At 45.8% G+C, this 23,671-nt stretch overlaps 2 protein-coding genes across 2 annotated transcripts in view; both read left to right on the forward strand.

The window, feature by feature from the left end:
• The window catches only part of FRAS1 (Fraser extracellular matrix complex subunit 1), a 548,508-nt gene extending 532,695 nt beyond the window's left edge, over window positions 1-15,813 (forward strand). Inside the window, exons 70-73 of the mRNA XM_058193082.1 lie at window positions 2,361-2,527; window positions 5,346-5,551; window positions 13,000-13,146; window positions 15,111-15,813. Of these exons, the coding sequence (XP_058049065.1) occupies window positions 2,361-2,527; window positions 5,346-5,551; window positions 13,000-13,146; window positions 15,111-15,725 (1,135 nt within the window). The 3' untranslated portion in view covers window positions 15,726-15,813. The remainder of the gene's footprint in view (window positions 1-2,360; window positions 2,528-5,345; window positions 5,552-12,999; window positions 13,147-15,110) is intronic.
• ANXA3 (annexin A3) overlaps window positions 15,627-23,671 on the forward strand; it is a 51,444-nt gene continuing 43,399 nt past the window's right edge. The window contains exon 1 of the mRNA XM_058193079.1: window positions 15,627-15,644. The gene's annotated coding sequence lies outside the window, so the exon portion shown is untranslated. The remainder of the gene's footprint in view (window positions 15,645-23,671) is intronic.

Raw genomic sequence — 23,671 nt, forward strand, 5'->3', positions numbered from 1 at the left:
ATGAGGATGGTGGCGTCGTTGTACAAACTCAAGCCATTTTGCTCAGATTGCGGTCTACTGTATTTTTGTGAACCTAGAAAACAGGTCCATGTCATAACCAGGTTAGACATGAACCCTACTTGATGATCATTCCGGACCGATCACCCTCTCTCAATCCTTCTCAAATGAGACAAAGCGGTCAGTTTGCTAGGAGATACAAGATTTCGCTCCTCTTGACCGCTGAGGTTTTCGTAATTGTTGAGAACTTGGCTAAACAGCTGATTTCCCCACCCCTCAGGGCTGGAGGAAAAACTTAGAGAGGATACCATTTAGATCAGGGGTGTCAAACTCAAGGCTCGCGGGCCAGATCTGGCCCACAGGGTGGTGCTTAAATCTGGCCCGTTGGGCCAGCCTGGAAATATCAAAGGACCAGCCTGCAGTGCCTCTGCCGGCCAAAATATGAAAGGATCAGCATGCAAGGCCTCCGCCTGCCCTGGTTTATTTATTTATTTATTTATTTATTTTGTCACAACATTATATATAAACACATATAATGAAAGAAAACAATAGGACAGGAACGGTAGGCACTTTTGTGCTCTTATGCACGCCCCTTATAATCCTTTTAGGAATGGGGTGAGGTCAATAGTAGAAAGTTTTTGGTTAAAGCTTTTGGGAGTTTGAGAAGAGACCACAGAGTCAGGTAGTGTGCTTGTAGGATGTAAACATATGTAAACCTAACCATATTAACCCTATTTTTTTTTATTTTGTCACAACATTATATACAAGCACATACATTGAAAGGAAACAATAGGACAGGAACGGTAGGCACTTTTGTGCTCTTATGCACACCCCTTACAGACCTCTTAGGAATGGGGTGAGGTCAATAATAGAGAGTTTTTGGTTAAAGCTTTTGGGAGTTTGAGAAGAGACCACAGAATCAGGCAGTGTGTTCCAAGCGTTAACAACTCTGTTACAAAAGTCATATTTTCTGCAATCAAGATTGAAGCGGTTAACATTAAGTTTGAATCTATTGTTTGCTCTTGTATTATTGCTGTTGGAAGAAATATCCATCTGGGTTCAGTTCCAAGTGGGGACAAAGACACTGGAAACATGGAGGCTGCTTGGAAAGATGGTTTAATGGTGGTCAGGATCACATGGCTTGAGTTCCTGAACAGAAAAGGGCTGAGATCCTGTGTGCTCCCTGGTTTTATGCTTTTTCTGAGCTTTGAACTTTCTGGGGCACAGGAAGAGTATCCTGATTGGCTGTCAGACTCCCAGGTGGTCTAGGGGTCTTAGTCAACATTGTAGGTTGTCCCTCAAGCTTGCCTGAGCCTTGCCATGTGGTGAGTTTCTGTTCTATTGTGTTGCAAATGATGGTCCATTGAGGAAGGTGGGGGGATTGAGTGAGCTTGGCTAAAGCTTTAATGGCCCATTGACAAAGGTGGGGGGGGAGTCAGGAAGCTGCTTTGTCTTTAAAACATGTTTCTCCATTTCTCATCCAGGGAAATATATTCTGCCTTTTTAAATATTTTCTAAAATATTTCATTCTTCTAGGAGGGGGTGGGTGCTAAATTCCTACATTGCGATTGAATAATTTTGCTGGTTTGGCCAGCAAAATGCTGTAGGAGGCCGTTCAGGCTGAAAACGGGCCATGTGGGGGCCTTGTGGGGCCCATTTTGGCCAGCAAGGTGCTGCAGGAGGCGTCTGTCCTGACTAACCTCCCCACTCCCTGCCCCCCCACCACCACAGAGGAGAACTAAAATGCTGATCCAGACCTTGAAGAAATCCAGTTTGACACCTCTGATTTAGATCAGGGGTCTCCAACCTTGGCAACTTGTGGACTTCAACTCCCAGAATTCCTCAGCCAGCTTTGCTGGGAGTTGCAGTCCACAAGTCTTAAAGTTGCCAAGGTTGGAGACCCCTGATTTAGATAATGCAATATATATAAAGAGTCCCCTCGCACACATGTGCTAGTCGTTCCCGACTCTAGGAGGCGGTGCTCATCTCCGTTTCAAAGCCGAAGAGCCAACGCTGTCCAAAGATGTCTCCATGGTCACGTGGCCAGCATGACCAAATGCCAAAGGCACACAGAATGCTGTTACCTTCCCACCAAAGGCGGTCCCTATTTTTTACATGCTTTCGAACCGCTAGGTTGGCAGAAGCTGGGACAAGTAACGGGAGCTCACCCGATTACGTGGCACTAGGGATTTGAACCGCTGAACTGCTGACCTTTCGATTGACAAGCTCAGCATCTTAGCCACTGAGCCACGGCATCCCTATCTCTCTCTCTCTCTCAAAGAAAAAGTTAGGAAATAAACAAATATTCCTGGCATCATTACTTCTGTGGCCTTATTTCTCTATTCCTTTTCTTCCCCATATAGATTTTTGATCCCAATTGCCTTTCAGCAGACTAACCGCCCGGTTCCCGTCGTGTACTCCCTGAACACGGAGTTTCAGCTCTGCAATAATGAAAAAGTTTTTCTCATGGACCCAACTAAAACTGAGATGTCAATGGCCGAGATGGACTACAAGGGAGCTTTTTCCAAAGGTACGAGATTTGGACCGGGCATAGAGCTCTTTGAGGGAACAGCTGTCCTGATTTAGGCTTCCTGAGTCAGTAAAGCACACGAGCAATCCCAAAACCCTGTTTTATTGCAACAGCTGTGAATTCATTCACAGATGAGTCCAAATAGTTGTCAAGAGTCCTTCGGGATAAAGCTGATAATCACCCACCTTTCTCTCCCTTGACACGCTGCCAAAGACCTAATTGGCAAAGCCACATGGAGTCCAGAATCAAACGGAGCTTCAGACTTTAAACTGATCAGAATGAACAACGTTGCTTCCTGCAAAGACCCACGTGCCTTTGCTCCTCTTTTAAGTCTTATGGAAAGGGACAATCATTTCCAAGCCTTACTCCCAAGTCGTCCCTTTTGTTTTAACTGTTCTTGCCTTCTGGCAGCTCTGCGCATGCGCACACTGGGAACAGGCTCCCTCTGTTCCTCTGCCTCCTGCCGGCCATCTGGTCTTTGGATCTCTGCTGTGCATGCATGGGAGGCATACGGGGGGGGCATACAGGGGGCACACTCGCATGCATGGGGGGATGCATGGGATGGTGCATGCACATGCATGGGGGGCTCATGCGCGGGGCCACACGCACATTGCATTTTGGGGGTTCGGGCACATGCATTTTGGGCACTCGGTCTGGAAAAGGTTAACCATCACTGAACTATAGGTTTTTTTAAAAAAATATAATTAAATTTGTATGCCACCCATCTCACTGGCTGGTTCCTAGAGTTTCTTGCTTAGCAGTCTGTTTTGCAGGAAGCTGTATAAGTAAACTCCCTGCAATGCACAAGGGTAATGCGTAATAGATATTTAATATTGGAATATATGTATTTATGTTAATATATGTATATATGTTAATCATATGCATATATATCCCATGAAGCAGGACAGGGTAATATTTAATGCATGCTTAATACATTAATGTATGCTTAATGCATGCATATATGCACTATAAAGCAGGATGGGGTAATATTTAAAATATGTCTGTATTAAATGTTGGGCTGTGATTATGCCCAGGAATGCTTCAGCTCAGCTTCAGTTCTGCCTCTTTTTATTCAAACCTTGCTTCAATAACTCATTAAATGTTCAGGAAGTTAAGTTGATATTATCATAGAAGTCCCAGGATTCCAAGCTGAATGCCCACCTGGGCAGGGGAACTGGGGGATTGGCAACACCAGCGTAAGGTGAAGGAGTCCGCTGAGAAAGATTGACATGGCACAGGTTCGAGGCATCTTCTCGTTGTCCAACATCTTCTATCATAATGCCAAATTTCGAATTCAGCTCTCCTCTCCTCTTTGAGCAATGCAGCCATTTTCTTGCTAGAATCGGGACAAGGATGCCTGTCAGGGTTCCAAGTAACACCCCCAATGAAAGAATAATCCGAGGCTTGAAGTTCCTCAAAGTTCCATTTTATTAGAGATGTCATATTGGCACATCTGGGGAAACCTAAATCTGAAAGCTTCCAGGTTTTCCCCAGCCAACAGAAAGTCCAAGTCCTTGCCCAGCATCCACAAGTCCATCCTCACGGCCCAATCAAAGCACCCATCCCAACTGAAGAGGCCTCCCAGTCATACCTCTCCAGGTGCAGGGCAAGATGGCCTTGACTCTCTGAGAAAAGAATGTTATTATGACTATATATCACCCTTGCTCCATACAGTCCCCCCTCCCAGTTTCCCACACTAGAAAATGTGGCAGGCCTGAAGGCTCAGTGCAAAAGATGGCTTGCAGGCCTGACAATGCCCTTCTCTGGATATTTGTTCTTTTGGTGCAGGAATTGCACAGCTGCCGGGATTGGGTATGCCTAGTTTAATGAAAAGAAGGACTAGGGATGACATGATAGCAGTGTTCCAATATTTGAGGGGCTGCCACAAAAGAAGAGAGGGGGTCAACCTATTCTCCAAAGCACTTGAGGGCAGGACAAGAAGCAACGGGTGGAAACTAATCAAGGAGAGAAGCAACCTAGAACTAAGGAGAAATTTCCTGACAGTGAAAACAATTAATCAGTGGAACGACTTGCCTCTGGAAATTGTGCTCCAATACTGGAGGTTTTTAAGAAGAGATTGAACAACCATTTGTCTGAAATGGTATAGGGCAGTGAGGGCTTTTATGCAGTGGTGGGATTCAAGTAATTTAACAACCGGTTCTCTGCCCTAATGATTTCTTCCAACAACCAGTTCGGCAAACTGCTCAGAAAGTTAACAACCGGTTCTCCCGAAGTGGTGCGAACTGGCTGAATCCCACCACTGCTTTTACGTCACCACGTGCCGGCCTGTGTGCCGGAAATGGCACGTGAAACCATCCCACGAGGAATGCGTGGCCTTGCTGGTCTTCGTGCACACGGAAGCACCGATACCCGGAAGAGCGGCGGTCCATCACGCATGCACGAGCCGGTACTGAACCTCTGGTTTCTGTCATGGATGCGCACCCGACAAACAGCTGGCCATCGCGCATGCGTGTGACATAAACCCGGAAGTTCAGGTGCCAGCCTGTGCATGTGCGACAGAACACCGCTCTTCCGGGTTTTGCCGCTCCCGTGCGTGCAACGGCCAGCTGACTGGCACATGCATGTGCACAGGAACATGGAAGAGGAACCAGCGAGGCCGCGCATTCCTTGCGGGATGGTTTCGCGTGCCACTTCCGGCAGGCGTTCTATACGTTTGCCAACACAGGGTATAGGATCTCCTGCTTGAGCAAGGGGTTGGACTAGAAGATCTCCAAGGCCCCTTCCAACTCTTGTTACTCTGTTGGACATTCGTTGCATCAGCCTGATCTCAAATGTATTTTTTGTTTTTTTTACTCAGGTCAAATCCTGTACGGCCGAGTGATGTGGAACCCAGAGCAAAATCTCAATTCCGCCTACAAACTGCAGCTGGAAAAAGTCTACCTCTGCACAGGGAAGGATGGCTATGTCCCGTTCTTTGACCCGACGGGCACAATATATAACGAAGGACCCCAATACGGCTGCATCCAACCTAGCAAGCACTTGAAGCACAGATTCCTGCTGCTGGTACATAGCACAACTACTGTCTCCATAAGATAAACTTTTATTGGGGGAATTTCAATTTACAGCCATTCATTTAGAGACCGTTCAGAAAAACATGTGATCGATAATCAGGTGTTTGAAAAGTGTTTGTGATGAAGTGTTTGTGATGAATCACATGAAGTGTTAGTGCCACTTTATAATGCCTTGGTAAGGCCACACTTGGAATACTGCATCCAGTTTTGGTCTCCACGATGTAAAAAAGATGTTGAGACTCTAGAAAGAGTGCAGAGAAGAGCAACAAAGACGATTAGAGGACTGGAGGCTAAACGTATGAAGAACAATTGCAGGAACTGGGTATGCCTGGTTTAATGAAAAGAAGGACTAGGGGGAGACATGATAACAGAGTTCCACTATCTAAGGGGTTGCCATAAAGAAGACAGAGGTCAACTTATTCTCCAAAGCACCTGAGAGCAGGACAAGAAGCAACGGGTGGAAACTAATCAAGGAGAGAAGCAACCTAGAACTAAGGAGAAATTTCTTGACAGTGAGAACAATTAATCAGTGGAACAACTTGCCTCCAGAAGTTGTGAATGCTCCAACACTGGAGGTTTTTAAAGTAAAGACTGGACAACCATTTGTCTGAAATGGTATAGGGCAGTGAGGGCTTTTATGCAGTGGGGGGATTCAAGTAATTTAACAACCGGTTCTCTGCCCTAATGATTTCTTCCAACAACCAGTTCTGCAAACTGCTCAGAAAGTTAACAACCGGTTCTCCCGAAGTGGTGCGAACTGGCTGAATCCCACCACTGCTTTTACGTCACCACGTGCCGGCCTGTGTGCCGGAAATGGCACGTGAAACCATCCCACGAGGAATGCGTGGCCTTGCTGGTCTTCGTGCACACGGAAGCACCGATACCCGGAAGAGCGGCGGTCCATCACGCATGCACGAGCCGGTACTGAACCTCTGGTTTCTGTCATGGATGCGCACCCGACAAACAGCTGGCCATCGCGCATGCGTGTGACATAAACCCGGAAGTTCAGGTGCCAGCCTGTGCATGTGCGACAGAACACCGCTCTTCCGGGTTTTGCCGCTCCCGTGCGTGCAACGGCCAGCTGACTGGCACATGCATGTGCACAGGAACATGGAAGAGGAACCAGCGAGGCCGCGCATTCCTTGCGGGATGGTTTCGCGTGCCACTTCCGGCAGGCGTTCTATACGTTTGCCAACACAGGGTATAGGATCTCCTGCTTGAGCAAGGGGTTGGACTAGAAGATCTCCAAGGCCCCTTCCAACTCTTGTTACTCTGTTGGACATTCGTTGCATCAGCCTGATCTCAAATGTATTTTTTGTTTTTTTTACTCAGGTCAAATCCTGTACGGCCGAGTGATGTGGAACCCAGAGCAAAATCTCAATTCCGCCTACAAACTGCAGCTGGAAAAAGTCTACCTCTGCACAGGGAAGGATGGCTATGTCCCGTTCTTTGACCCGACGGGCACAATATATAACGAAGGACCCCAATACGGCTGCATCCAACCTAGCAAGCACTTGAAGCACAGATTCCTGCTGCTGGTACATAGCACAACTACTGTCTCCATAAGATAAACTTTTATTGGGGGAATTTCAATTTACAGCCATTCATTTAGAGACCGTTCAGAAAAACATGTGATCGATAATCAGGTGTTTGAAAAGTGTTTGTGATGAAGTGTTTGTGATGAATCACATGAAGTGTTAGTGCCACTTTATAATGCCTTGGTAAGGCCACACTTGGAATACTGCATCCAGTTTTGGTCTCCACGATGTAAAAAAGATGTTGAGACTCTAGAAAGAGTGCAGAGAAGAGCAACAAAGACGATTAGAGGACTGGAGGCTAAAACATATGAAGAACGGTTGCAGGAACTGGGTATGTCTAGTTTAATAAAAAGAAGGACTAGGGGAGACATGATAGCTGTGTTCCAATATCTCAGGGGTTGCCACAAAGAAGAGGGAGTCGGGCTGTTCTCCAAAGCACCTGAGGGTAGAACAAGAAGCAATGGGTGGAAACTGATCAAAGAAAGAAGCAACTTAGAACTAAGGAGAAATTTCCTGACAGTTAGAACAATTAATCAGTGGAACAACTTGCCTGCAGAAGTTGTGAATGCTCCAACACTGGAAATTTTTAAGAAAATGTTGGATAACCATCTGACTGAGATGGTGTAGGGTTTCCTGCCTGGGCAGGGGGTTGGACTAGAAGGCCTCCAAGGTCCCTTCCAACTCTGTTGTTATGTTATGTTATGAATTCAGCATTGTGGGTTTGCCATTTGAGACTTTCCCAGACAGCTCCCAACAAGCAAAGTCTATGGGAAAACAACTGTGGCAATGCAAGGTTTTAAAACTGGGCGTGACACACTGAGCAGCCAGCTTGCTTAGGAACAGAAATTCTGGTCCCAATTGTTGTTGTAAGTCGAACACTACATGTAGGTGATGGGAGTAAGAAAAACTGTTTTCCTGTAGTAGTTAATAACTTACCATAATGTAATATATGCTATGTGCTAATTAATCAAATTAATTAATTAATTCAAAGCACCCATTCATACAGTGAGTCTATCCAATTTCTAGTGATGTCAGGGTTCCGACCGATGCCCTGATGAAAGCAGGAGCCTTGAGGAAAGTTTCAAGAAAAATCCAGTTGTTTATTAAGCGCGCCATGTTGGCACGGACCAAGTGAAGCCAGCTCTGACTATAATTAATTCACGCCTTTCCTCTGCCTGTTTTCCCCTCCCCCTAAGGTGTGTCATCAGTCACATTCCCCAACGAAGCAATTTTGCGGGTTGTAGAAGTCACTCCCTCTGGCTGTTACTGGTTTCTGTGAAGATGGCCTTGAATTTGGCCAGCTAGGATTATTTTGTTTTGACTGAGGTGTAAATTCCTCGATACAGCTGCAAGGCTCGGTTCCCCATCCCCCTGCCTATGGCACCTCGGGAGCAGGTCAGGAAAGCTTTGCGAGTTGACAAGTGACAGATTGGAACTGGAGGAGTTTATCAGAAGACAGTTGTTTATTAGGATCGCCATGTAGGCACGGACCAAATGAAGCCAGCTCTGATTTCACTCAATTCATGCTTTCCCTCTGACCTGAGCTTGTCGATCGAAAGGTCAGCAGTTCAGTGGTTCAAATCCCTAGTGCCGCGTAACAGGGTGAGCTCCCGTTACTTGTCCCAGCTTCTGCCAACCTAGCAGTTCGAAAGCACGTAAAAAAAATGCAAGTAGAAAAATAGGAACCACCTTTGGTGGGAAGGTAACAGTGTTCTGTGCACCTTTGGCGTTGAGCCATACCGGCCGCATGACCACGGAGACGTCTTCGGACAGCACTGGCCCTTCGGCTTTGAAATGGAGATGAGTACCGCCCCCTAGAGTTGGGAACCACTAGCACATATGTGCAAGGGAACCTTTACCTTATTAGAAGGCAATCAAATAACTATTTATTTATTTAAGAAAATTCATATGGCCACCCAATTCACTCTTACTCAGCGGTAGGTCAAGAGTATAAAAATCTCTGGATTTTTATCAGGGTCACATGAAGAGAAAGTATTGGTTCTGTGAATGTCAAGTCCCATGTCCAGTTTTCTCTAGGCTCCAAATGTCTGCGGAGATTAATGTAGGGTCCTTAGTGATCTCTGAGCTTGGTTGTTTTCTTGCAGACGTTTCATAACCAGGTAACATCATTTGTTTTTCTCACTCCCTTCTTAGAATAGAATAATTTAATTTCTATACCGCCCTTCTCCCGAAGGACTCAGGGCGGTTTCCAGCCAGGTAAAAACACAATAAAACATACAATATACAGTTAAAAACCCATTAAAAAACCTATTCAATTTGGCCCATTAGTTAAAATACACACTAAAACCATAAAAAACCCAATTAAAATTACTAATAGTTTTATGCCAGTCCTGCACGGAAGAATAAGTACGTCTTCAGCTCGTGGTGAAAGGTCCGGAGGTCAGGAAGCTGTCGAAGTCCTGGTGGAAGCTCATTCCAGAGGGTAGGTGCCCCCACAGAGAAGGCTCTCTCCCTGGGGGTCGCCAGCCAACATTGTTTGGCTGACGGCACCCTGAGGAGGCCCTCCCTATGGGAACGCACAGGGCGATGGGAGGCAAACGATGGCAGCAGGCGGTCCTGTAAACAACCTTGTCCTGAGCCATGGAGCGCTTTAAAGGTGGTAACCAACACCTTGAATTGCAGCCGGAAAACCACAGGCAGCCAGTGCAGCTTGCGCAGGAGAGGTGTTATATGGGAGCCACAGGTAGCTCCCTCTATAATAATAATAATAATAATAATAATAATAATAATAATAATAATAATAATAATAATAATAATAATAATAATAATAATAATAATAATAATTTAATTTGTATACCGCCCTTCTCCCGGAGGACTCGGCGGTGAACAGGCAGATAAAATAAAAACGATACATTTCAATAAAAACAATATTTAAAAAACTTATTCCAATAGCCTAAATTTAAAATAAAATTTTAAATTTTATATTTCCAATACGAAATATAAAATAAACCCCAATAAAATCCATATTTAAAACCCTATTAAGCCAGTCCTGCTCGAAAGAATAGATATGTTTTAAGCTCGCGGCGAAAGGTCCGGAGGTCTGGAAGTTGTCGAAGTCCTGGGGGAAGCTCATTCCAGAGGGTAGGTGCCCCCACAGAGAAGGCTCTCCCCCTGGGGGTCGCCAGCCTGCACTGTCTGGCTGACGGCACCCTGAGGAGGCCCTCTCTATGAGAGCGTACCGGTCGGTGGGAGGCATGTGGTAACAGAAGGCGGTCCTGAAGATATCCCGGTCCTATGCCATGGAGCGCTTTAAAGGTGGTAACCAACACCTTGAAGTGCACTCGGAAAATCACAGGTAGCCAGTGCAGCCTGAGCAGGATCGGTGTTATATGGGAGCCAATAAACATGTGGTGGCGTTCAGCCGCCCCAGCAACCTGTCCATGTCCTCGGGAGCCACAGGGTCAAACTCCTCCCAGATGGTCTCAACAAGACTAGCCTCCGTCACCTTGCCCGAAACTACCCAGTTTTGGTCTAGACCGTCCCGAAGCTGAGCGATTTTGTCAAACAGATACCCGCGCAGCCGTATTCTGGACCAGCTGGAGCCTCCGGGTGCTCTTCAAGGGGAGCCCCATGTAGAGAGCATTGCAGTAGTCCAGGCGGGAAGTGACGAGGGCATGAATGACCGTGCATAAGGAATCCCGGTCTAGAAAGGGGCGCAACTGGCGGATCAGGCGGATCTGATAAAAAGCTCTCCTGGAGACGGTTGTCAGATGTTCTTCAAAGGACAACCATCCATCCAGGAGAACGCTTAAGTTGCGGACCCTCTCCATTGGGGCCAATGACTCCCCCCCAACAGTCAGCAATGGCTGCAGCTGACTGTACCGGGATGCCAGCATCCACAGTCACTTCTTACACAAATGATGTTACCAAGTAGGGTTATGAAACGTCTACAAGAAAAACAACCAAGCTCAGAGAGCACCAAGGACCCTACATCTTATATCTCTGAGCCACAAATATTTTCTTCCAAATAGAGATGTTTGCCATTATCCAATGGTGCTTTTTTACAGTAGCAGTGGGGTGGGGAGTGGGAGGAGGCGGGGGTGGGGGTGGCAGAAATGAATGTATCATTTGTCTCCTCTTTTAACAACAGAAGGAAAACGAGGCCCATTTATTTCTCCATCCCAACTACCAACCGCCATATAACCCGACTGGGATGGACACCGGAAGGAAGCGAGCAAACTTCTTTCCGCAGCTAAATAGCTTTGAAATGTTTCTCAGGATTTCTCCGTGAAAAACAGTGTTGTTGTTTAGCTTTTGAATAGTTGACCAAGTGTCATTTGAGATCTAGGGTAGAGAATACTGTAAGAACGTTTCACGTGATTTCATATGATTTTTTTAATGGGTATGTATGAATTATGAATGACTTACTCCCTATGTGTTTTATGTTTTTTCTTCTGTTGGATTAAAAATTAAAACTTACCAGCAATTTCCAGAAAGCTATAGTAGTTTACTCTAATGCAGGGGTCTCCAATCTTGGCAACCTTAAGACTTGTGGACTTCAACTCCCAGAATTCAGTCACATTCACCAACGGAGCAATTCCACGGGTTGTAGAGATCACTCCCCTCTGCTGCTGTGGGTAACCCTGGGAGACAGCCTTGAAAGTCCGGAATGTGCTTTTGTTTTTGGCTGCCATGCTGCTTCGTTGGTTCCCCATCCCCCTTGCCTATGGCAACTCGAGAACAGGCCAGGGGTGCTTTGTGAATTGACAATGGGTGCCTGGGGAATTCTGGGAGTTGAAGTCCACAAGTCTTAAAGTTGCCAAGATTGGAAACACCTGCTCTAATGGATGGGGATTTTATTAAATATCTCTTTTTTTCCACCTTCTTGATCAGTACTTTTCCTAGCACCAGCCAGCCAGGCAGCTTAGAAGTTAAAACTATTGACTTGGGAGACTGGTGCACATGAATGTATGTGGGGTCCTTGGTACTCTCTGGGCCTGGTGGTTTTCTTGCAGACATTTCATTACCAAACTAGGTAACATCATCAGTGCCCTAGTGCACTTTGTACCGGAAGCAGTGATGATGTTACCTAGTTACCTGTTTTGGTCACCACGATGTAAAAAAAGACGTTGAGACTCCAGAATTTTTTTTTTTAATTGGCCAAGTGTGATTGGACACACAAGGAATTTTTCATGGTGCATAGGCTCTCAGTGTACATGAAAGAAAAGATCATCAAGAATTCTAAGGTGCAACACTTAATGATAGTCATAGTCAAAGAGTGCAGAGAAGAGCAACAAAGATGATTGGGGGACTGAAGGCTAAAACACATAAAGAACAGTTACTGGAATTGGGTATGTCTAGTTCAACGAAAAGAAGGACTGGGGGCGACATAATAGCAGTGTTTCAATATCTCAGGGGCTGCCACAAAGAAGAGGGAGTCAAGCTATTCTCCAAAGCAGGGGTCTCCAACCTTGGCAGCTTTAAGACATGTGGACTTCAACTCCCAGAATCCCTCAGCCAGCTTTGCAGGAGTCTTCTCCAGCACCAGAGTTCAAAGGCCTCAGTTCTTCAGCGTTCAGCCTTTCTTATGGTCCAGCTTTCACAACCATACATTGCAACTGGGAAAACCAGAGCCTTGACTATACGCACTTTTGGTGGCAGGGTGATGTCCTTGCTTTTTAGTACGCTGTCTAGATTTGCCGTAGCTTTCCTCCCCAGGATCAAGCGTCTTTTAATTTCTTGGCTGCAGTCCCCATCTGCGGTGATGTGTTAGGATTGCAAATCTCAGAATTCCCGGCTAGTGGACCGAAGGGAATTCTGCGAGTTCCAGTTCTAACATCTCTCTGGACAACATTTATTTTGAAAGTGTTTATCGAGTGCATCGGTATCCCGATAGCTTTGTCATCATCCTCACTTTGTCCTCAATCCTTTTAACCTGCAGGACCGGAGTCAACCAGAAGTGACTGACAAATACTTTCACGACGTCCCTTTCGATGCCTATTTTGCATCCGAGTTGCCCGATTTCCACCAGGTCAGCAACTTGCCCGGAGTGGATGGTTTCATCATGAAAGTGGACGCCCTGTATAAGGTACGTGGCATACAAATTAATTCATGCATTGGAAAGCCTGATTGAAATTCTCGGGGTTGTTGACGCAGGTGGAATGCTGTCTTCTTCATTGCTGACCTAAGGGGGAAAGAGAAATATTTGAACTGTTGCCCTGAGCTTTCATCTTTTATTGAACGAGACAGGCTGATGAGGTGGCTTCTTGGCTGAGGGAGAATGGTGTCCATTCTATCTTGGAGAAAATGTTGGTGTCCCTCTGCATAAGTTCACAGTTGGATGTCTGTGGAGATTCTCAGTCACCCAGGTCATGGTTTTTATTTTATTTTATTTATTTATTTTATTTTGTCACAACAATAGATGTAGGTATCATACAAAAAGATTATATAGTAAATAAACACATATATGGGTAAATATAAGGAGGTATAAGCATATATATAGGAAGAAGAAAAGAAAAACAATAGGACAGGAACGGTAGGCACGTTTGTGCGCTTATGCACGCCCCTTATGGTCCTCTTAGGAATGGGGTGAGGTCAATAGTAGAAAGTTTTTGGTTGAAGATTTTAGGATTATGGGAAGAGACCACAGAGTCAGGTAAAGTATTCCAAGCACTGATGATTCTGTTACAGAAGTCATATTTTCTGCAATCTAGATTAAAGCGGTTGACATTAAGTTTAAATCTATTAGTTGCTCTAGTATTATTGCAATTAAAGCTGAAGTAGTCTTTAACAGGAAGGACATTACAATAGATGATTCTGTGAGTTAAACTTAGGTCTTGTCGAAGGCGATGGAGTTCCAAGTTTTCTAAGCCTAGGATTTCAAGTCTGGTGGGATAAGGTATTTTATTGTTTTCAGAGGAATGGAGAACTCTTCTTGTAAAATATTTCTGGACACGTTCAATTGTATTGATGTCAGAGATGTGGTGAGGGTTCCAAACAGGCGAGCTGTATTCTAGAATTGGTCTAGCAAATGTTTTATATGCTCTGGTTAGTAGTGTGGTGTTTTTGGAAAAGAAGCTACGCAAAATTAGGTTTACAACTCTTAGAGCTTTTTTTGCTATGTAGTTGCAGTGGGCTTTGGCACTTAGATCATTTGACATGAAAACTCCAAGGTCTTTAACGGGATGGGGGTCGTCTGTAAGGTAATGTCCATCTAGTATGTACTTAGTTTTTGGGTTCTTTTTTCCTATATGTAAGACTGAGCATTTGCTGGTTGAAATTTGGAGCTGCCAATTTTTAGACCAAGCGGATAGATGATCAAGGTCGTTTTGAATGATAGAAGTATTGTCTGTGGTGTTAAATAGTTGTATAATAATGGTTGTCCCAAAGGTGGGTTTTTAAAGAGGCAACTATACTTTCTGGTTTTTCTTTGAAGACGTTTCGCTTCTCATCCAAGAAGCTCCTTCAGCTCTTCCAGAGATTTAGTTTTTTGCACGTATCGACAGCGGCAAGGATTATATTGGCAAAATGCTGGAAAAAATGAGAGCACCCCACACCAGATGAGGGTGTAATTCGAAAAATTTTAGATTGCGCTGAATTGGACAGTCTAAAAATAAAAGATAAAGAAGACGCAGAATATTACCGGAGATGGAATAGATTTTATGAATGGTTAGAGACAAGAGGTAGAAATTAGAGGAAAAAAGCAGTGACGAAATGTAAAATTTTTACTACTGATTCTGTGGGCGTGGCTTGGTGGGGTAATGTGACTGAGTGGGCGTGGCCAACTATTATTTTTTTTTACTTTTAAAAGCATTTTTTCTACAACCTCTTCGGCCGTTCCTCTACCATCCTCTGGAGTCCATTTAAGCTCAGTTTTATGGTATTACTGCCAGAAAAAGTGGTGTTATTAGCTAGTTTTAGAAAATATACTTTTCCCAAAAGGTTTCCACAATTTTGGCCGCTACTGTAAGTCAAAGACTCCCTGCATACCTTAAAACAGATATTGAAATCACATCTTCTGAATGCGACGCTTGTTCTTGTCCTTTTGGTCAGGTGGAAGCCGGGCACCAGTGGTATCTTCAAGTGATCTACGTCATCGGTCCCGAGATGATTGGGGGGTCCCGGATGCCACGTTCTGTGGTACATCATCCGAAGCGCGGCCGCCGAGACCTTGTGGACCACAAAGGTGTCCCTGTTCTGGATGACTCCTTGATCTACGACAACGAGGGAGATCAAATGAAGAACGGCACTAACATGAAGTCTCTCAGCCTGGAGCAACAGGAAGCCGTCACCGTGGCGTCTCTTTCTCAGACCGGAGCTTCCATTGGCAGCGGCTTTGCGGCCGTCCTGCTTCTCGTCCTCGTCCTCTTGTCCATCTGCTTTGTAACCAGGAAGTGTCGGAAGCACCGGAAGAAGAAGAAGAAGAAGAAGAAGAAAGCGGCCAAAGAAATCGCAGAGCAGTACCCTCTCAACACGAAAGTCGAGGCGGCCAAGCGGTATGCCGAGGGCCTGGAGAAGAACGTCAGCGGACAATACTGCACGGTGAAGAACCTCAACCTCCTCTGTGAAAACGAAGGCGCCTACAAGGTCAGGGGAACAACGAGGGTCAAGCAGATGAACCTGGAAGTGAAAGTTCATAACAATTTACACGACGGGACCGAAGTTTAATGGCCAGCGCCTTTGGGAAAGGGGGAAGAAATGTCTTTATATATATAAATATATATATACATATATATATATATATATATATATATATATATATATATATTGTTTAAAAAAATGAGGGGAAGAGGAGAAACCTTCTATAATTTTTTCTAAAAAATTCTTCCCCCCTTCTAGTATTTTTATAGTAGTCATGTGAGGAAAAGGGAAGAACAAAATCTTAGCATTTTGTTTGCTTAAGCCAGAGGTCTCCAAACGCGGCAGCTTTAAAATTTGTGGACTTTCAACTCAGGGGCGGGCTTCAAAAATTTTGGCAAGGGGTTCTCTGCCCGGTTGCTGGGTGGGCGTGGCCATGATGGGCGTGGCCTAGTCAGCCTCCTGCACTATGGCAGGGGGGGTACTTTTGCCCTTCCCAGGCTCCAGAGGCTTTCCTCGAGCCTCCGGAAAGGCGAAAACGACCTCCCCAGGCTCCGGAGACCCTCTGGAGGCTTGAAATAGGCCCATGTTTGGCCTTCCTGAAATTCCAGTAACCCAATTTTTCGCCCTCCCCGAGCCGCCATGCGCACCCTGCACTTACCTGCATCCAAAATGGGCCGCATGGGAACTCCTGGGAGGGGAGGGGAGGGGTGGGGTGGGCGGAGCCAGCCAGGAGTGAGATTTGGGGATTCTCTGAACTGCACAGAATCTTAGCTAGAGGTTCCCCCCGACCCCTGAGGACCCCCAGCAGCCCACCCCGCTTCAACTCCTAGAATTCCGCAGCCAGTTGGCTGAGGAATTCTGGGAATTGAAGTCCACCAAGTTGCCAAGGTTGAAGCCCCCCCCACCCCCACCCCGGTCCTGGCTTAAGCAGTGATCAAGCAAGGTATCTTTGCATGTTTCCACTCTACCAAGGAGCTACCTCAAGGAAAGCCAAAACACCCAAGGAGAAGAAGGCCCGAAACTCATCTTGTATAAAAGCCACCTTGGAGAGGGCCATGCCACTCTTTGCAGCTCCAATCTCGCTAGGGTTCCCAGACCTCTTCTCTTGTTTGGCCCGTTGAATTCTCTTTGCAGAACTGGTTGAATAAAAAACAAAAAAACAGACAAAAAAGACAAAAAACAAAGATGCCTTGCTCGTGTCTACTTCGGAGGTAGAAGAAGCACAATACGGAAATTATGTACGGGACAGCAAGGATGCTCCTGGATTTCCCCCAACTCAGCTGACAAAGGAAGGATTGGCAGTTCCAATGATGCCTTGGTTGGACCGCCGTTTGTATTAACTTACTTCTGCGGGAACAGTGTCACAGCGGTTTCTCTAGGCGGAAGGATGAAATCAATGGCTTCCCTTTGAAACCCAGATGCCTTGAGGACAACAGAGGGTCTCTCTATCAGACTCACGTAATTTCGGTGGACCGACAGTTCCATAGAAGCAGTTGTTGAGATAACACCCATATCGGTTCTTGAGGTTCTCCAAGCTTGGTTGTGTTCCTACAGAGGTTTCACCAACCTCCCTGCTAGGAAACGTCAGTAGTGCAACTATGATATGTATTACTATTGGATACTGGCTTGATTTACTATTGGATTAATAGCAGTGGTAGCTCAAAAAAGTGTGAGAGTTATCCCTGAATGTTGAGTGATGCTTATGCATCACTTGTCATGATGGTCTGGTTCCTACGAAAGTCACCTTTTCCATGGACACCAAATTGGCCGTAGAGCAGCTGGGGTGTCCCAAACTTTTTCCATGTAGATCCGTTAAGATCTCCTAAGTTACCCTAAAAGCAGCAGTCCCCAACCTTTCTAGTTTGGCAGCCTGGCGCAGGGTGTGTTTGTGTGCGTGGCGGATAGACACGCGCAGCTGCATGGAGCTCCTTGACGCGAGTGAAGCTTCACGCACACACTTGCCCATTTCTCCCACTGCCCGGTTTCGAACTGGTTGCAGCCCGGTAGTGGGTCATGGCCTAAGGGATGGGGACCCCTGCCCTGAGTGCTGAAACTGGAACGCGCGCCCCGGAGCACCATGCACACCAGCCAGCTGCTCTCTTCCAGGTTCCAGCGCATGCATGCGCGCTGAACAGCTGGTCTTCGCGGGAACCCGGAAGAGAGCTGCTGTCTGGTGCGCATGTGCGCGATGGAATTCTGGAAGAGCAGCTGGCGACAGCGCGTGTCCCCACTGGCACGCGTGCCGTAGGTTCGCCATCACGGTGATATAGGGTCACAATTGCAAAGGAACAGAGCCCTTGTGTTCTTGGATATTTCTTACAAATTGGACAAAGAGTTAATCTGAAGTTATTTGGCGAACTGAAAAGCTGAACGTGATTCTGTATCCCCACGCCACTGGCGTTTTTTCAGCAAGGTATCTTGAAGAAGTTTTTATAATGTTCTTATCTCCAGGTGACAAACTGCCAGCTCATTCTTTTCTGAGCAGGAATAATCGATCATGAGAAACGTTTTGGTTGTAAGAAACTTTTTGCAGATCAGTTTTCAAGCGCACACCTTAAATCTCTGTTAAGAGGCAACCTAACTTTGACGATGAAACGTATTGGATGCATTGCGTGAAACGGCTGAAAGAAATAAGAGAGCCATTATTTTTCTCACATGGTCCATTGTTGTTCCACCTTATTTTGAAATATCTGCTATAATGATTCCCACCCACCCCTTTTTTTTTGGTCCTAAAGGCAGATTTTTTTAAAAAAAATATTCTTTTAGAAACTAGGCAGTACTTTGGAACTGAAAATTAGGGCCTCTGGTGGCTCAGACTGCTAAGACAGTCTGTTATTAACACAGCTGCCTGCAATCACTGCAGGTTCAAGTCCCACCAGGCCCAAGGTTGACTCAGCCTTCCATCCTTTATAAGGTAGGTAAAATGAGGACCCAGATTGTTGGGGGCAATAAAAGTTGACTTTGTATATAATATACAAATGGATGAGACTATTGCTTAACACAATGTAAGCCGCCCTGAGTCTTCGGAGAAGGGCGGGATATAAATGCAAATAAGAAAAAAAAATCACCTGTGCCAAAATTGTTGCTAAACTTACTTTATAATGCTATCTAGGAATCTTTCTGTCCGTCAGCATAATTTAATTCAGAAATCCAGTGTGGCATAAAGCAGCAACTAACTCATGTTCTGCATAGAAATATAATTCAGTAGACTTCATAGACCAGGTGTGTCCAACCTTGGCAACTTGAAGATCTGTGGACTTCAATTCCCAGAATTCCCCATCCAACATGGGGAATTGACTAAGGAATTCTGGGAATTGAAGTCCACGGGTCTTTAAAGTTGCCAAATTCCGTAGCATAAATGCTTGATTTAAGGCAGTTGGTCCAATCATTTTACACTTTGTATGCTCTCTTGGATTTTGGTACATCACGTTGATTATGCAAATGCCCGAATAATTCACAAGCTCCTAACTCCCAAAAGCCCCATTTTCCAAATTACTTACCAAAGCTAGTTGAGGGTAAAATGAACTTTAATTTTGAAAGCATGTGGAGATACTTGTAAACCTGGTTCCAAGTGCCAAAAAACAACCTGATTACATGCGATAAACTGGTTTTCCTTATAATTTAATGCCTTCTCCGAGTGCTGGATTTTTACCTTGCATTCTGTTTCCCAGCGAATTTGAATTTATTAGGTACCAAATTGGAGAAGGCAGCAGGAACTTTGCAATCACCTGATGGAAAACAACCGACTCACCATGTACATCAAAAGAAGATTAAGGTTCATTTGACTTGCTGTCTCATAACGCTAATGGTGTCACTTGAGCTGGCCCATGCGGCTTGCATACATGTTTATTAATGCAGGACACTCAAGTGGAGGAGAATCATGTTAAAATTCTTCCTGGTCCTACAATGACATGACAAGCCATTGTGTCATAAGAGGAAAATTTCCTAAAGGGAGAGAACTCAAGTTGATAACTATCTGCTGCCTCATTTCCTTTTATCTGCTGTCTTCAAGGTAGAAGACCACCTTCTTCTTCCTCCTCCTCCTCCTCCTCCTCCTCCTCCTCCTCCTCCTCTTCTTCTTCTTCTTCTTCTTCTTCTTCTTCTTCTTCTTCTTCTTCTTCTTCTTCTTCTTCTTCTTCTTTGTCTTCTTCTTCGTCTTCTCCTCCTCCTCCTCCTCCTCCTCCTTCACCATCTCCTCTTCCTCTTCTTCCTCCTCCTCCTCCTTCTCTTCTCCCCCTTCACCTCCTCCTCCTCCTTCTTCTTCTCCTCCTTCGTCTCCTTCTCCTTCTCCCTCTCACCCTTCACTTCCTCTTCCTCTTCCTCTTCTTTTCCCTCTCCTCCTTCACCTCCTCCTCCTCCTCCTTCTTCACCTTATTACAAGTAGTCCTCGACTTAACGATCACAATCGAGCCCAACCTTTCTGCTGCTAAGTGAGACATTCTTTAAGCGAATTGCGTGCCCCATTTTGCGAGTTTCCTCACCACGGTTGTTAAGTGAACCACTCCAGTTGTCAAGTTAACCATACGGTGGTTATGCGAATCCGGCTTCCTTGTTGACTTGGCTTCTCAGAAGGTGGCCAAAGGGGATCCCATGACCCTAGTGGGACATTGCGACCATCATAAATACAAGCCAGTGGCCAAGTGTCTGAATTTTGATCATGCGACCATGGGCCATGCTGCAACGGTCGTTAAGTGTGCTAAGTCACTTTTTTCAGTGGTGTTGTAACTTTGAAACGAACTGTTGTAAGTCGAGGACTATCTAACTGGTGCTGGTAATTTGAGTAGAAGCAGGGATTTCTTCCCTACAGTCACTGTTAAATCCAACAACTGGAGTTTCTACTAATACAGGGGTCTGCAAACTTGGCTCTTTTAAGACTTGTGGACTTCAACTCCCAGAGTTCCTCAGCCAGCTTTGCTGGCTGAGGAACTCTGGGAGTTGAAGTCCACAAGTCTTAAAAGAGCCAAGTTTGCAGGCCCCTGTACTAGTAGAACAGACCTGAGCATTTTATGGTTCCCAAGCCACATCCAGTCCTATGGCTATTCTTGTCCTTGTCTGGTCCTTGCGGATTGCTTTTATTTTGAAGGAAACTGCTATTTCTTTTTTCCCCACCAATTTAACGTATATGAGCGCAAGCCCATGCACCTTCACAGTCCTATTGGGTTCAATCTTCTACAACAGTTCCAGTTTCTCGTGTGGCCTCTTGGGAAAATTAGTTGCCCACCCCTGTTTATTTAGAATATTCCCCCACTTCAGAAGTTTTTGTCGGTCTATGCCCAACTGAAATTGAATAAGCCCGCATCTTCATTTTCAAAGACTTTTGTCAGATAGCACACACAGAGGGATGTAGATGTAGGTAGGAACTTAGCCATGGTGTGGGACCTCCACGGAAATGAATTGGAAAACAATTGACCTGGTATGAATCTTCACAGAAACACCCCACCCCGCAAGCTTTCTGCGGTAGGAAAGAAAAATCTGGGATAATAAATCACTAACCAGAGTTTCCTACGGAATATGAATATTTACACTGGTTTGTATTCGTAGAGTGCTGTCGTTCAGCTCAGGGAATCCAGCCGTCCCCGTGGTGATATACGAGAATGACCCCTTTGGGTGCCAAAGCTCGGTGCGTATCAAAAGTTCTTGTGCCCACATTAAATGCCTAGATTTGGTTCTGACAAATCCAAACGCTGGTGGGATCAGCTTTGGAGACCTTCAGAGGTGGTATTCAGTCGGTTCGGACAAACCGGTAGCGGAGATCGCCCACCCGCCCCAACTCTATGCCCTCCTATTTAGGCACGGTTTTGAGGCTGGGCGCATGCACGGAAGACGCGCACATGAGCAAAGCACATGCGCGGAAGGCTGGGTAGCAACCAAATGTGAAAACAACCGCTGGAGACCTTGCTTTCTCCACGAAGCTCATGGAGGATCTTGAACAAGTCACAGTCCTCTCCGCAGGAGTTTCCCAAGGTCAGGAGACGACAGTGGTAATGTTGCAGGACGAAAATACAATGTTTACTACACAGGCATTGTGGTCATTCTGGACAATTATTTGTGCCAAAATATTATCCCCCCCAAATGGCCAACGTGCTCCATGAATGAGATTGGGAAATTTTGAGGAGCCGACCTGAAAGGTACAACGTTAGTGTCACATAGGTTGGTATTTGTAAAATATATATATATATATATGACAGTGTTGTAACAGCGAGACACGGGATCACCTCCGCTGTCTCCTATGCTGCCTGAGGGCATTTATTATAAATGTTACCGCTGACATGGCAGACATGGAAATCTGCCTTATCTGGATAGACTTTAATTGTCCTCTTGTTTCTCATGGCACACTGTCCTTCCAGAAAGCTCTTCTGGTGCCCCAAAGTGACTTCCATCTGGTGCTGTCCACCTTGTTTCCTCGAACCTCAATAATGTTCTGTATTTCAGAGCATCAGTCTACTTGTTATTCCCATGATGCCTTTCTGTTGTTGTCTTTGCTAATAAACCACCTTTGGTTACTTTTTAATAAAAGCTGTCTTCGGCCTGCAGGGTTTCTTTCTTTTTTTTTCCTTTTCCAAAAGCAGTTCTAAAGGTGGAACCCTGGTATCCTTTAACACAGGGGTGTCAGATTCAAGGCCCAGGGGGTCGGATCCGGCCCGCGGGGTGCTTAGATCTGGCCCGCGGGCCCGTCCTGGAAACAGCGAAGAACCGGCCCACGGTGCCTCTGTCAGCAAAAACGGTGCTTGGGAGGGCCATGCGCTCACCTGGGCTCCGTTTTCAGCCACGACGCCAACTTCTGCAGCCCTCTGCCAACAAAAATGGAGCTCAGGGATGCCACACGCGGTCCATCCGGGCTTCATTTTTGGCCGCAACAGCCTCCTGCAATCCTCTGCCAGCGAAAATGGAACCTGGGTGGGCGGCGCGCAGCCTCCCCGAGCTCTGTTTTCGCTGGCAGAGGGCTGCAGGAAGCCATTGTGGCCAAAAACAGGCTTGATGAGTGACGTCGAGCTGGCCACGCCCCCAGCCCCCGAGGTCAAACAATCCTGATGTGGCCCTCAATGAAATGCTTTAACATAGTGTAGAAGAAGACATTAACAATCTTGAATGCTATTAATGGGGACGGTGGGAATGGTAGGTTGCATCCAGAATTGGTTTTGCTAATAGGGCAGGGGACATTAAGAAGACCCTTGAGTTGGCTTCATACCATCCTGACCAGACTAAGGTTTAGTGGCATGATGTCCCCATTGTACGAAAGGTTGCAGTTGCCTAACTGCGTTGTGTGATCTTTTGATAATTTCCCTCCTTACGTATCTATGGAGATACTCGGTCATCCAGGTCATGGTTGTCCCAAAGGTGCTTTTTCAAATGGCAACTGGAGGTCATTTTTTCCTTGAAGATGTTTCTCTTCTCATCCAAGAAGCTTCTTCACTTCTTGGATGAGAAATGAAACGTCTTTGTTGTGGTCCACCAACAGCTTGCGGAGCTGGCAGCGGAGTTGGACAGTGAGGAGGCTGGGAAGGACAATGGGTCAGTCCTGGAGTCAGGGGAAGGCCTGGATGAGGATTCTACATCAGAGGCAGAAATGGGGCCAGGGCCATCTGGGAGCGATGCGCAGACTCCGGAGCCTCCAGAGGCGGATAGCAGAGAGACAGAGGAACAGGAGGAGCCTGTTCCTAGTGCACATATGCAAAGAGCTGCCAGAAGGCAAGAGCAGCTAAAGCAAAAAGGACGCCTCGGGAGTAAGACCAGAAGATGATTGGCCCCTCCCATAAGGCATAAAGAGCAGCAACAGCTCTTGGGCTCTTTGTAGGAAAGCAACGTTGCTATATTTGTTTCTAGTCAGCATCTCTTGTTTCTGAACTTCGTGGGGCTTTGCCAAGAAAAGCCTTTGGCAGGGTGCCAAAGAGGACAAAGGTTTGTGATAAGGCCGAAGGACTTTTTCTGAAAGACTTTGTTTTGGGATTAATTTGGACTAAGCTGAGAATGAAGTAATTCTCAGCTGTTCTAATAAAATAGGTTTGTTTAGGACTGATTGCGTTTGGTAATAA

The sequence above is a fragment of the Ahaetulla prasina genome, chromosome 8, assembly GCF_028640845.1.
Source record: "Ahaetulla prasina isolate Xishuangbanna chromosome 8, ASM2864084v1, whole genome shotgun sequence".
In the NCBI taxonomy this organism is placed as follows: domain Eukaryota; kingdom Metazoa; phylum Chordata; class Lepidosauria; order Squamata; family Colubridae; genus Ahaetulla; species Ahaetulla prasina.